The 13,991-nt window shown below is 37.1% G+C and overlaps 4 protein-coding genes across 7 annotated transcripts; 2 read left to right on the top strand and 2 right to left on the bottom strand.

Moving 5' to 3' along the window:
* The first annotated feature begins 1,462 nt into the window (after window positions 1-1,462).
* On the top strand, window positions 1,463-2,619 carry LOC100184582 (testis-expressed protein 264-like). Its single transcript, XM_002124199.5, has 3 exons — window positions 1,463-1,736; window positions 1,871-2,089; window positions 2,255-2,619. Exons 1-3 carry the CDS (start codon window positions 1,485-1,487, stop codon window positions 2,366-2,368), a joined length of 585 nt encoding a protein of 194 aa, XP_002124235.2. The 5' UTR covers window positions 1,463-1,484; the 3' UTR covers window positions 2,369-2,619.
* A 272-nt stretch (window positions 2,620-2,891) lies between these two features.
* Window positions 2,892-6,619, top strand: LOC100176761 (angio-associated migratory cell protein-like). The gene is made up of 11 exons (XM_002130343.3): window positions 2,892-3,106; window positions 3,347-3,451; window positions 3,639-3,758; window positions 3,909-4,048; window positions 4,378-4,479; window positions 4,767-4,896; window positions 5,079-5,194; window positions 5,425-5,507; window positions 5,706-5,796; window positions 6,013-6,167; window positions 6,457-6,619. The coding sequence occupies exons 1-11, from the start codon at window positions 3,085-3,087 to the stop codon at window positions 6,533-6,535; spliced, it is 1,143 nt and encodes a 380-aa protein (XP_002130379.1). The 5' UTR covers window positions 2,892-3,084; the 3' UTR covers window positions 6,536-6,619.
* LOC100186979 (beta-1,3-galactosyltransferase brn-like) lies at window positions 6,478-11,895 on the bottom strand. Of its 4 annotated transcripts, none has more exons than XM_018817147.2 (5): window positions 11,777-11,895; window positions 10,106-10,247; window positions 9,832-9,980; window positions 9,429-9,612; window positions 6,478-7,245 (listed from the first exon to the last, which is right to left on the bottom strand). In XM_018817147.2, exons 2-5 carry the CDS (start codon window positions 10,216-10,218, stop codon window positions 6,684-6,686), a joined length of 1,008 nt encoding a protein of 335 aa, XP_018672692.1. In that variant the 5' UTR covers window positions 10,219-10,247; window positions 11,777-11,895; the 3' UTR covers window positions 6,478-6,683. The 4 variants fall into 4 exon arrangements, with proteins under 4 accessions (XP_018672692.1, XP_002130357.1, XP_026695955.1 ...); XM_002130321.4 differs by having other exon boundaries at window positions 9,387-9,612; window positions 11,777-11,894; XM_026840154.1 differs by lacking the exon at window positions 11,777-11,895 and adding an exon at window positions 11,046-11,063 and having other exon boundaries at window positions 9,387-9,612.
* Window positions 11,896-12,633: 738 nt separating this feature from the next.
* On the bottom strand, window positions 12,634-13,946 carry LOC100179085 (enhancer of rudimentary homolog). The gene is made up of 2 exons (XM_002130165.5): window positions 13,369-13,946; window positions 12,634-13,090 (listed from the first exon to the last, which is right to left on the bottom strand). Exons 1-2 carry the CDS (start codon window positions 13,457-13,459, stop codon window positions 12,876-12,878), a joined length of 306 nt encoding a protein of 101 aa, XP_002130201.1. The 5' UTR covers window positions 13,460-13,946; the 3' UTR covers window positions 12,634-12,875.
* Between the last annotated feature and the right edge of the window lie 45 nt (window positions 13,947-13,991).

The raw sequence follows: 13,991 nt of genomic DNA, 5'->3' as shown, positions 1-13,991 counted from the left end.
GTGTCTGCAGGTCCAGGGCGCGCATTCAAAAATTAAATGCAATTTCGAAATACGAGTTATATCGCAGTTAATGATTGAAACGGGAACAGACTGAATAATAGTTTCCATATGGACTGTATATTTGGTCGTAAACCCAACAAAACGAAATGCATCCATACGACTGTATATTTTAACAACTTTCGTGCCATCGATGCGTGTCGCCTTGTTACTTTAACGACCTACATTCATACACGTTTATAATCCGATTTATTTCGCAACATATTTAATTTGTTTTAATGCAAACAGTAGCGTAACTGGTACGCTCGCAAAACAACATTTAAATTTTAGTTTTACTGATGTTATGTTAGGAACTTTATATGCTCTGTCATGCTATTGCCGAACAATTGCCAAGTCATTCTGATTATAAACAATAATGTTGGAATTTTACAAATTAAAAGTCGACAATATAGTAAGGCGGGGAAGATGGGACACCTTCAGCACATAATATCCAAATATCATGATCGTGTTTTAAACAATTAATAACGATCCACGGGAGTTGTGAGGATATGGTTCTATAATTCTTTGAATGTTCTTTGTTTACTGCTAAACATGACGAAAATATAGAATGAAATGGTGTCCCGGCTTTCCTAACCATACTCTATATGAAATCTATGAATATGCAAAAAATAAAACATACCATTTTAACATTTGGTGAAAATCGTTCTTGATTCTTCAATAGCGCGTTTTGTGGAGATCAAATACTTATTTAGTGTCCGCGTGGTGACGCTCATGTGTTCTACCGAAGAAAACTATTTATCCATTGCGTGAATAAGCAGTAAGGCCGGGCAACGACAGTTGTTATGACACGGGTGTTCTGCTTCTTACACTTCGTGTCTGCTTACAAGTTACCACGTATGTAACTTTGTGGGTGATTGTTCTTTCTGTATGGCTGACAGGTTAGACAAGCCATTATTGACCACTGGGTTGGAGCAATTGCTGTTATGTGTCCTACACAAGGACACATACATTACATACGCCCATAATGGTAGCAGTGACGGGTCTTGAACCCTCCACCGTCAGAGGCGAACCGTCCGCTGTACCAGGCAGCACTGATGCCACCTGTGCCAGCCATTACCGCTTGTTTTCCCCAGGACGTAGCTTGGTACATAACATTACATTCGTCCCGATGGAAGATTTATCTAAAAGCGATTTATCGCATAATATTAGGCTTAGCTACGTAATGTGAGACCGTGGCTTTAGCGAGAAGCGGTAGCCGTGAGAAAAACTTATCATAGGCAAGTCCAGACTCGCCCACAGCAAGGCTATATAACCAGTAGCGCGCCTGTAGATACTAAACATGGCAGCGTGTTTTATGGTTAAGGTGTAGGCTATGTTATGTTACAAGTATCACCATTCATACTACCTGTGTTATAACCACGCGAGGATATATAAGTTAATTTTATAATTATTTGCATTGTTTTGCAGATTACCACGCTACATATAAGATGGATTACTCTTACACTGCTATTATGTTGGGCCCAATCGGGGTGTTTGTCGCATTAGCAGCTTACAAACTCGGTGTTTTTACTACAGTCAAAGTTTCCGTGGGCAAACCAAACTTAGGCAAAGCTTGGGTGGCTTATAAATACTACAAGGGCGACTTCAAGGAATGCGGGAAACATTTTCCTCAAACAGTGAAGGATTTCCCTAACTTACCATGCGTTGGAATCTGCTACGATTATGATGCTACGCAAAAGGTGGAGGGTTATACCTATATAGGTGTGCTTTGAACAAGTTCTGGGTTGATAATGATAACATACATTACACCTACAAATATGATATTAGTGGTTATTTTATTATGCTTGGGCAATATAACATTACCTCGTAACAGATTGGTAAAGGATACATCGTTGGCGCGATAATATCCGAACAACAACCCCCACCACCCCATGTTATTGAATCCGTGGAACTTCTTAAATATGAAGTGATCGAACTTCCCGAGATACAAAGTTCGGTCAACGCTCAATTTCCTTTCTATGAGAAGGTGGCAATGTTGTCGGCAATATTGGGCGCCATGAAAGTCTACTCGACTGTGGACAAATTTGCAATCGTAAGTTGAAACAATATATTTATGTTTACCTTACTTATGAAAGAAACAATTTTAAATGAATGTTACATTTTATGTGACACCTCGTGCTTGCTTACCAAGATTTTAAACAAACCTTCTGTGCTGACTTAATTAAGTATAGATTGTTTACAATTTCTTTATTTCTAGAGAAATTCTTTGAAAATCTTTCCTGGTATTGAAATATATCGGGACAACGCAATACATTATATGTTTCCTTTGAGCCAGAATTGGGATTTCTTTGTCCCGGAAGCACGACAGTGATTATGTTTACAAACAAATTGAACATTATGTTGAACCTTTTATTAATATTATGTACTTACTAATTACAATGTGTTTTTGTTACCTAACATTCCTGTATTATTAACACTTGCCAAGTTTTTGACTCATTATTCAACTTCTTTTGTATTTGTACATATTCTGTTTCATGTATTAACTGGTTGTTTATTTCATGGTTTCAATTCAACTTATGCACTGAATGTTCGTGAATAAATATTGATCGTGTATGAAGTAAATGTTGCTTACATACTGTAAAAGAATTGTGCAAAACGCTTTCGACACATGGAAGACTGTACATTTCTTTTAATATATGATGTATATATGGAATATAGCGAGTACACCATAAACTAGTATTGTATAAACTGTGAAGTCATGTTGTTTTGATAGGGTTTGTTTATAATTTCATCGGGTTTCCCCTATGTTGATATACGATAATCCAGATACAATGTAGGTTACGCATTCGTGAAAAATACAAAGAAACAACCGTAATGTATATTACCATACATATGATTTTTAAACAAATTTCAACTAAAAATAACCATTCTATTTTACCGGTTAGCCTTTTCAAAATTTTTAAAGACAAAATCGAGATTCGTAATTGTCACGTGTTTTATAAAATCCCCCAGACAGACAGACATGCGCAGGAGGTTTGGGGTTTAAAATATGCTGTGTAAAACTTAAAGGAATCAAATATATTAGAAATGGAAAACGAAATTAATGAAGGTACAAATGTGTCTTGTGTATTAATATAATAATATTACTTGTATATGTTACTGCATATAATAAGGTTATTATGGCTGTTTCTTGTGAGTAAATAACTCGTTTATATCAGTGTGGCGGGGCAACAACAGTCGTATTACAGAGGTGTTCTGTTTCATACACCTCGTGCCCGCTTACAAGTTACCACGTAAGTAACCTTAGTATACCATGTATGTAACTTTACTATGCCATACCTTACAACAGAAGATCTTGCGAACCAAATAGAAGAAACAGATCTTGATGACGTTGAAATTGACGATGAGCATGAGGCTTACGATAACTCGGATGTTATTTTCACACAACATAAAGGTTTCAAACATGATGTTTGTAGATTAGCAAATATATTTACATTGTATAATTCAGGTAGCCTGGCACATTGGACCATCTACCTACATATGGTTCATAGATTGTGTCCTTTTAAACATCGCTATTGTTTTTACTTTTATTGACATGATCTTCATCTCCACTTAGATAATTAAGTTGATTGGATTTACAGGTTCAGTGTTCGTTGTGAATGTCGATCCAAAGTTCGGAAAATATGCTGTGTCAGGCGGGGAAGATGACACAGCGTTTGTGTGGGAGATTAAAAGCGGGGACGTGATGTTTCAATGCGAAGGTGATGTTTATAACGGGTAGCTCATGTTTACCTCTGCTTGTAATTATCATATCCCCGCAAGCATTGTTGATACTTTGTTAGGGAGTAAAAATACTTTTAAATCGAAGTATCAGCCACTAAACTGAAGTTTTAGCCCCACTTTGAACACAGGTTACACAGACAGTGTGACCTGCGCACGTTTCAACCACGATTCAACCATGGTAGCTGTGGGGGATATGGCCGGTAATGTAAAGGTTTGGAATCTTGAATCTAAACAAGTTGTTTGGTCGTTTGAAACATCAGATCTTGAGGTGGGAGGTGCCTTTAATGCTGTGTAAACAACTAGATTGGAACCCAAGTATAAGTTATAGTTGTTGGGGAGGATGGGACAAGTTCAAATTCACTTTTTTTCATCCGTTTGATAGTAAACAAAGAGTATTTACAGAATTAAATAACCATATCCTCACGAGACTGAAAGAGCGTCCATGGGGCATGGTACCCATCTTACCCCACAGTAATACATTAATAAAGTTGTGTAAGGCTATTTGATGTAAAATAAAATGTTTACAATGGTATAAGCGACACTGAGATACATTACTATTAATTTTGCGGAAATAACAAACATTATAACACATTACAGTGGTTGCTATGGCACCCGGGTGCTCCAGTGTTATTGGCTGGAACTCATGACGGCGAATGTTGGATGTGGAAAATACCAAGCGGGGATTGCAAAACATTTCCTGTAAGTTGCATCCGTGTTTCAATATTTATTGGTATTTTATTAAAGTAGTTTTTGCTAATACCGTGTTTAAACGAATGTTGTTTTGCTGATAATTCCGTTCCCTTTGTTGTTACAATTCATTTCTTATCTACTGTATATCAAAAGGTAAATACATTTAGTTATTGAGCAGCAATTGTTTTTGATAATAGCTAAATATTCTGTTAAAATTAGAAAAATAAAAATCTTTTCCAAAATACGTGTTATATATTTATTACATTGATTTGAAACTTGAGTTGTTTAACATAAAGAGCCCTGGTTCGTCATGCAATTGTGGAGTTATCCTGCCTGGTGGAAAGTTGGCATGCTTTGGTTATGCTGATGGTTCTACAAGGGTCATTGAACTTAAAACAGGGGAAGTACAATCTACGTTGGCTAAAGGTAACTCAAACAAGATTAAATATATGAATGTAACTTATTTATCTTCGCGTGGCGGGGCAACAACAGTCGTTATAACACTGGTGTTCTGTTTCATACACCTCGCGACCGCTTACAAGTTACTACGCTTAATTCTAGTACATGTTCATTTAAACAAAAATAAAAACCCAAATATTCCCCCACAGGACAGAAGTCTCATCCAAGCTGTGTGAATCACCTAGCAAGCGATAATGATGGTCATATAGTGTTGGCGGGGTGTGTTAACGGGATGGTGAAACTGATTAATGCAACCACGGGCAAGGTATTCATGCTCTTGTTGCTACACATTAGCATTTACACTCCAATCTATTAAACAAACAATTGATAACTATGAAGGATCTACATAAACTATATAACCATAAGGCCCATCTAACAATGTTATTAGCCTTTACGATACCTCCTATGTAAGCTGTGACATAGATAATGTGGAATTGTTGGTCGCCTGGAATATACTTTGTAGTTTGTAGAATGTAAATATAATATGTCATACAGGTATCATCATCATACACAGTTATTGATGAGAAAAGTGATGAAGAAATAGAGAACAGCGTTGAATGCGTTGGTTTCTCATCTATGTATGTTTCACTTGATTGATTTGATTATTTGATGATGTATTTCCTACAATTATGGCGGACAAAATGTTGGTCCTTTAAGATCACAAAACAATTGCCAGAAGACCTCTTTCGCATTTATAATACACCTAGCAACAACAACATATACAAGCTATAATCATACTACTACTGCATTTTGCAATCAAATATATATTCTTGCAGGTTACCGCTTGCAGCGTCCGCATCATTAAACAACAAACTTACAATCTGGGATTTAAAATCTTCCAAACCGAGACATAAATGTCCGCACCCAGTAAGTTGTGTCTAACATAAAACACCAACAATATTAATGATACAAACGCTCTGATGTTGTCATTTATGTTGTTATCTGTCATTACACAACAGCATTAACTTGGGGTAGCGGCAACTCTGACATAAACCCCAGCGCCCACGTTGTACGACCTCACCCATATAAACAGCAGAACATGTCTGATGTTCCAACCTCATCAACTAAACCTTTCTCTCACAGGCTGGTGTTAGTGTGATGTCATGGAACAACCGCGGTAGTTCGATATACACCGGGTGTTTGGATGGTGTGTGTAGGTTGTGGGGAGCCAGAGGGGGAGAGGTGGAGGACACGTTCGTTGGACACCAGGGGGAAATATATGATATTGCTGTTACATCGTAAGTGGGGAGTTATTCATCATCGAATTTGAATGGTTGTGTTAAATCAACGTGAATATATTTGTGTTTAAATATTTTTATTAATTCAGTTCATGATAATATTATTTGTCGCATAATTAGATGTAAACGATTAAATTACATAAAGATTATGAGGGCATAATATATATTTAAAACATTTTATATACCGACACAGTAGTTAGCGTACTTGTCTCTAAGATACGGGTTCAAGGCTCAACGTTGCTACTATTGTGGGCATGAGTGTCTGCTTTATCATATTCTATATTTACAGAAACGATGATTACTTTTTATCAGCATCTGCAGACGGCAGTGTACGAGTGTATGCAACATCACATGATGGCACCACGTGACATTGTAAATGTGAATAAACATGGCGCGTCTTACAGTTAATAAAATATTGTGCATAAGAGTTAAACATCAAATATAAAACTGAAGTAAAAATTGTTTGGTGTTTATCAATGTGAGGGAGCTTAAGTAAAAGTGTCCGCATTGCATTGGTCACCCAACTATTTCATCAGCGAAACATCGACACGTGTTTTCAGTTCCTAATATTGATAACATTTTATAAAAGTCGTCGATCTTCGTCTTTTCGTCCGCCCCTGGTTCATGGGAACCGTAATATCTTTCCGGCCGCAAAACCATTTCATCTGGCATTCCTATGCGACGTCGTAATATACCGGTTATCCAAACATCATCTAAAGTGAAAAGTTCCATTGTCTGTGACTCCTTATACAACTGCTGGATGACATTGACACTTGTGGTGTATAAACCTCCATGGCAATACGGGGGATAACTTGGCCATTTGTATTTATTCTTTTCCATGCGCCACTTTGACCTTGTGTTTCGTATTGGTAGCTCAGATTGGCCAAGTATAAACCCACAGATGATTGGAAACTCCGGCCAATCCTTTGTTATTGTTTTGTTAATATAATATTCAACCGTCCTATGCAAGTTAGTCATGTCAATCATAAAATCATCGTCAACAGATGAATAGAAATCGGTTCGGTTTAAATACTTTGATGCCCAGTGCATGCCCGCCAAAGTCTTCGCTGCTATATCGCTGTCAATAAAACATAATCTTTAGAATCGGCACAAGGTGTATATTGTGCAAGACACTCAACGGTAATTGCTCCAAACCAGTGGTCACTAATGGGTTGTCCAAATTATCAAATACATAAAAACAATTAAAAAACTCCCCCAAGAAAATAATCACCCACAAAGTTACATACATGGTAACTCGTAAGCTGGCACGAGGTGCTAAACCCGTGTGATAACGACTGTCGTTTTCCGGCTACGCGAGGATAAAGTAAGTTACATTCATTCATTCCATCAGTTTCCAACAGACTTATTAATACTACTACAAGAAATCAAAAATCTAGTGCGTGAGCACATTAATTAAACTAACAAGAGATCACAGATCTAATGCATGAGCACGGTATAAACTAATTAGCATAGTATTAATTACCCCTATCACTACAATGGTCGACTGAGATCGATCAAAAACAAATCAAAAGTAACCAACAAAGCGGGTTTTAGTCGCCATTGGTGACTGTGGAGCAGTAGATATATTGAATTTAATTGGTGTATTTTAACTCATTAAACTTAAGACGTATAAGGATTGAAAGTTTGGTAAAGAATATGTGTAAATACGCTTTGTACAACTCCTGTACCATGTGTTGACATGTAAACTTACACTAGTTAACCTTGTCGTCGCTTAAATACGTTTGTTTTTGTGAATTTGGATAAACCGTAATCACACAGTATTATAGGTAATGTTAGAAGTTAATATTATTCATATTGTGGCGGCTGCATAATGATTTATTGCGAGCGGTAAACTAAAAGAGCGAAGAAACGAGAGACGTGGTGTTTATACCGAAGATAACGATAAGAAAAAGGCACTCGTTTACGCTTCGGTGCACACACGCTAATTGTGCGGTTTTAAATCTGAAAATTTAGTCTAAAAATTATAAATATCTATTACGGTTTGATTTCAATCAAGAGATTAAATAAAATGCTAGAATTGAGAATTAGGATAAGTGCGGAAAAAAGTCGCCCCATTAGCAACAACAACAACGCCAAGAACAACTGTTCGACGAAAAGGGATCTATATGATCACTACCGTGCTCAATTAGCATAGTATTGATTAACCCTTTTACTACAATGGTCGACTGAGCTTGATCAAAAACTTTTACGCGCCCCCAATAAATGAAAATAGTTTGATTCATGCGTGAATCGATGTGAGGATTCTTTATCTCACCAACACGTGCCCTCCAAATTCTCAGACAATATAACCGCTGTCTCGACAGTGTTGATTACTAGATCAATCGGCCTAAAATAGCGCGCGCTTTACTAACGTCATACTGTCCTGGATTCGATCCTCGCCTGCCGTAACAATTGTTTTGGATTTGTTTCTTTTAATAAGAGATATATGAGACCAATACTATATTTACTTTTTGTTTATATTTGCATACTAACGTAAACAAAGCCAAAAGTTACCGATTACTGTGTTCTAACGGGTTCCCGATGTATGGCAGTTTACTTGACTCGCAAGCGTTACAATCATTAATTACTCATTGATTGGACAATTTTATACACTATGGTTTATAAGGCTAAGCCTAGTTAAAACTATTGTATCGAATATAGTCGATTAATCAATGGTAAAGCACATTTTAAGTACGGGTTAGCGCCTTAAACAAACAGAAATATAATTGGTAATTACTCGCTAATTAGACGATCATATGCAATATGGTTTATAAACCTATGCTTAGTTCAAAACACTTTATAGAGTACAATCATTTAATTAAATTTTAAGGTGCATTTTGAATTTGGCGCATTTGGTCAAACAGTAAAGTAATCGTTAATTAATCGCTAATTGTGCGGTTTCAATTCTAAAAATTCAGTCTAAAAATTATAAATATATATCATGATTTGATTTCAATCAAGAGAATAAAGAATAAATACTGGAATTAAAAATTGAGGTAAGTGCCGAAAAAAGTCGTCCAAAAAACAACAACATGAACAACTGTTCGACGAAAAAGGATCTATATGACCACTAGGGTGCTCAATAACTACAGGACATTCGATGGTCACGTGCTTGTCACGGGTGACGGTTGGACCGTTAGTTTCAAAGGGGATTATGTGACATTTAGCAGACTATGATGTCAGCACCTAATGTATAATCCTCCCCACCCACCAACTTACCGGTAAGCGTCTGATCCATTATACTGCAGTATATCCCCATACCTCTCATGCTCCTCATGTATAAACTGCCTCAGCTTCCCCACCGTTGTAGCGCCAACCACAAACACGGTGTCGAACCAACCACCACAAACTCGGCTCAATGACGCCCAGGTTTTCCGCAGCAATTCTCGACGACGAGTGTTGCCAGCACTGGACTTCACGAACATTAACATTCGCCATTTGTGTTCTGTATGATAAGATTAAAGTTGAATGAACGGTGTGACTTATTCTTGGTAGTAAACAAAGAATATTTACAGAATTATAAAACTGTATTCTCACGACTTTAAAATAAGTGCGTTGTTAATTGTTTAAAACACGATTAAAAATATATGATATGCCTATTGTGTGCTAACGGTATCCCATCTTACCCCACAGTACCATCCGTATGTTTCACAATCTAAGTTACCTTTGCTGGTTGTGCAATTATCCTTGTGGCAAATATCCAATAATAATTTACGAGGTTCATATATGTAAGTGAATTGTTCAAACATCGGTTTGGCGGTTGTTGGTTTAAGTTGGAACCCTGCTTCAGTTGTAGATATCGGGTGTTGCAATCTACATGGGGGGAATCCGTCAGAAACACGGTGTGTGAACCTACATGTATCTATCGTTGCCCCGGCATGGCTAAATAAGTTACATTCACGTATTTAACATTAAACGCCACACGTGGCTATTCTTACCTTAGATTCCGTTTTATGTCTTTGGTTTGTTTGTAAAAATAAAACGAACAAAACAAACTGGCAACGGATGAAACAGCAAGCATCAGCAAAATGTCAATTCGTCCCACTTTCATATTCTCTCACTCTCTGCATCCAATCTAATCTATAAAGGCATCGAAGTACACGTTTACGATCGAGTGTTACGAAAAATTAAGTAAGTAACAAAAATTAGGCCTAATGAATCGTATTATGTGCTACGTAGAGTGTGGTCCGGGACGCTGCTGGCTGATCTAACGGCCTATCGCGACTTACATGACTGATGTAGGAACAGTTTAATAACAAACCTAATATAATAAAACGATCAGAACGGTACGGATAATAATCGAATATACCAACGTAACGTTACTCAACCATACCCACAACAAGAACTCATGATCGTAAATATTCGGGCGGATGTAGGAAACAGGAGAAAAAGGCGCATTTGCGCCACGGCGACCATTCATGTTCAAAGGTGGTTCACGCAAGACTTACTAATCCAACACAAAAGTAAATAATAAAGGAAGCAGATCCAGAAAAAGTGCAGAAAACACAACAGCAAAACACAGAAAGAAACAATACGTCACACATATATATATGTATTGCCTTATATGACGTAACAGTCTTCACAAAAGAAGCAATCCCAATATAAGATTATTTGTTCGGTTACTTCACAGGTTTTCCGTAATAGCACGTATATAGATATTTTTATTCACTAAACATCATGAGAAAACCACACGGTTTAAAAACAGATAAAGTCTTGGCCGGAATATAATTTATCGGTTAAAACAATAATGTTACTATTCCACCAGTCACATCTGAATCATTTCAACAATTAACAACGCTTTGTTAGAGTCGTTGGGCAGCGGAAATATTCTTCGTTTACTTCCAAATGTAACGGAACAACGGAATGAAAACATCTTACCACAACATATAGTATATTAATTGCAAATCACATTTTGTTGATTGTCTTATCGTTTGTTCATTGCTGGTAACATTTTAGCAAACCATAAAAGCATCCATGTACCACAACCTATCGGCCGTAACCAATCAACCTTCAGCGACAACGTTATATGATACACACAAGGGCTATTTATATTCCAGGCGGAATAAATTGAGAGTTCTGTAAACCAAGGGTACGTGATGCCACTACAACATATATTTGTGCGCATGCGTGTTGATTCGCCACCTTAAGCCGACAGCGTGCAAGGCTTTATATTACGTATATATACAAAACGTATAATTCTAAACACAGTAAAAGTTATTGAAGCTTCTTGTCGATTTAAACTAAAGCATTTAATCTACGATGCACGTACTGAAGTATAAACTATATATATTAGCAACATGTTATAAAGTCATACAACTTCAACCCTGTAGTGTTGCATACAAACTCCTGTCCATTTCTAATGCTCGCTATTTTAGCAGACCAACAATCGACTGCCGAGGTATAAAGGTAAACAACCGATTACGACTAAACGTGTAGAGGTCGTGTTTAAACGAAACAATGCGCATTGTTCAATCCATTCATTATCTTGCGATACAAACACGAGGCGACGTTACTTTCAGGAATTCACTTGAGAAACTACATTGAGAACTTAAGTAAACAACCTTCATGCCACAAACATATAAATATCTAGCATTGCCATAATCAGATACCTTTAGATGTAAACAAACATACACACAGTGCTTTGATACTACTACTCTGCTCTGTCGGTTAACTCAGTTCGATCAATCTGCCTGCCCCAGGCAAAGAAACGCCACCAAGTGGAGAAATAACTTCCTTCGGGGCCGGTGTAATATATTCGTTCCGGTTGATATATTTGTACTGGGCGCTACTGCGCATGCGCCGATACGCTACTGCGCATGCGCTTTTGCTAGTTATAATTTACAGATGCTTGTGGACAAAGGTAATCCTAGAATACAAAAAAATATAGCGGCCACTTCCGATACTTTCTACTGGTGTCACTAACCTTGCATTCGTTTGATCAATACAATGGATGATTGTTAGAGGAATATGGTATCGTGGAATCGTATTTATCTATTTTGTCGCGAAATATATTCTTTTAACTTCATTCAACGACACCGTGCTGGCCAATAACCATGCGTAGGTAAACTTGAGTTGGTGGAAAATAGTTAGTTGCGGTAAGATGGTTCAAGGTTTCATTCACTTTCTCGTCTCATTTTTAGAAGTAAATAAAAAAAATATTTATAGAGTTCAATAACCGCATCTTCACGACGTCAAATCAGCGTTAAAAACACGATCAGGAAATATTGGATATTATATGCCAACGTTATCCCATCTTACCCCACAGTACTAAACGCGTTATCCACATGGAACACAAACCACACACATACATACTATGGTGGCTCGCGTAGCATACAGCTTTGTTGAAAGGGTAACATTAGAACCATACATCTCAGCGTGTCATTGCCTTTCCACCCTCCGCATTAAACATAACATTGTCTCCCATGTTTTATGGTTGGGTGGGTTCGGCAACAATTTAAAATACTGCTAAAACATGTTTCATACTTTATTTACATTGTTTCACTTCTATTACAGGTTTTTTAAAGTTTAATTTAAAACCAAGAGTTCATCTAATCTACTACTAAAGTACTTAATCACAATATGAATAAGTTTAAACACCCCTTCATGAAATTGCTTTGTAAATGTTTCGGTCAAGTGATGATATAACTTGCGACGGAGACTTTGTTTAAACATCGGTGTTGAAATTGTCCGACTCTGCTCGTTGTACAATTATTTGCCGGCCTGCTTGCGGAGTAAGATGTAGATTTTTTCTTTGATCCAATCCTTGTTATAAGGTGCGTATGTGAGTGTGTTCTTCTGGTAGCACAAACAACAAAGATCGGCAAGTTCATCGATGAAGTCAAACAACTGACTAATATCGTACGTTATTGACGGGCAGTTCGGGTTCATTCTCTTCAAATGTTCTTCGTATATCTTGCAAACACCTGTTGACATAATACAGGCAAGAAATAAAACTACTTCATCTCATTGCCAATCTTTTAACTTAATTATTCAATATTCACCAAAGTATTTTTCTTAATGGCTGACAACTTGTACAACCCATTTTTTGAAGCCGTTAAGTGTCTTGCCCAATGACACACGCCCACAATGATAGCAGCGTTGCGCTTATGGTAACCCCTGGGCTAGAGGTGCACCAACCAACTGTGGCAGTTTTGAAGAAATATTTACAGGTCCTTATCAACAAGTCAACCATGTTGTGTACCTTCCATGCATTCGTTCACCGATTCATAATCCGAATAAGTTCGACCTTCTGGTTTCTTGGTAGGTTGAACAAGCAAGATGGTGTGAGACATTATGGTGGAAATAAAATCTACAGAACGCTAAGAAACTAAACCTGAAAGCAAAAGAATTCTGCATGTTAGGACATAGGCGTCAAACTATACAAACACAGGGGAGGCAGGGATAGTTAGACATACAAGCTTATTAAACAAATCTAACTTATTGGTTGTAATGTTTACTGATTACAGGGGTATAAAATTAAAGGGCATGTCTGCCCACCCTGCCACCCCAGGTTTGGTGCCTATGCAGATAGTTACACAAGGTACATTAGAGTTAAGTGAAGCAAGACCAAGTTAAATACTTTAAACATTTAGCTTAGCTTGGTAGGGGAACATAAAAGCAAAATATTTCTGTTTAAATGAAAATATGGGAATGTCAAATAGCTATATGTTATGTTATATTGCACAAGCATGAAATACATTACGATAATGAAATTCATTCTCCTAATTCTTGAATACACAGCAGAATCTAAAACAAACATAACAGTAAAACAAGAAAAGCTTCTTAACAAAAATAAACTTGGGAGGATTTCTTCAAAGGTAAATA

This window comes from Ciona intestinalis, unplaced genomic scaffold, assembly GCF_000224145.3.
Source record: "Ciona intestinalis unplaced genomic scaffold, KH HT001143.1, whole genome shotgun sequence".
Taxonomy (NCBI): Eukaryota; Metazoa; Chordata; class Ascidiacea; order Phlebobranchia; family Cionidae; genus Ciona; species Ciona intestinalis.
This window is presented reverse-complemented; position numbering and strand designations above follow the sequence as displayed.

Coding starts and splice junctions, on each gene's coding strand:
- LOC100176761 (XM_002130343.3), top strand. CDS start 3,085: ATGGAAAACGAAATTAATGAAG. Junction 3,107..3,346: donor GGAAAACGAAATTAATGAAG/GTACAAATGTGT, acceptor ACCTTACAACAG/AAGATCTTGCGAACCAAATA. Junction 3,452..3,638: donor TATTTTCACACAACATAAAG/GTTTCAAACATG, acceptor TTGGATTTACAG/GTTCAGTGTTCGTTGTGAAT.
- LOC100184582 (XM_002124199.5), top strand. CDS start 1,485: ATGGATTACTCTTACACTGCTATTATGTTGGGCCCAATCGGGGTGTTT. Junction 1,737..1,870: donor ATTATGATGCTACGCAAAAG/GTGGAGGGTTAT, acceptor ACCTCGTAACAG/ATTGGTAAAGGATACATCGT. Junction 2,090..2,254: donor CTGTGGACAAATTTGCAATC/GTAAGTTGAAAC, acceptor CTTTATTTCTAG/AGAAATTCTTTGAAAATCTT.
- LOC100186979 (XM_002130321.4), bottom strand. CDS start 10,218: ATGAAAGTGGGACGAATTGACATTTTGCTGATGCTTGCTGTTTCATCC. Junction 9,613..9,831: donor TAATTGCACAACCAGCAAAG/GTAACTTAGATT, acceptor CTTATCATACAG/AACACAAATGGCGAATGTTA. Junction 7,246..9,386: donor AATGGATCAGACGCTTACCG/GTAAGTTGGTGG, acceptor TTTTATTGACAG/CGATATAGCAGCGAAGACTT.
- LOC100179085 (XM_002130165.5), bottom strand. CDS start 13,459: ATGTCTCACACCATCTTGCTTGTTCAACCTACCAAGAAACCAGAAGGT. Junction 13,091..13,368: donor GGTGAACGAATGCATGGAAG/GTACACAACATG, acceptor TTATGTCAACAG/GTGTTTGCAAGATATACGAA.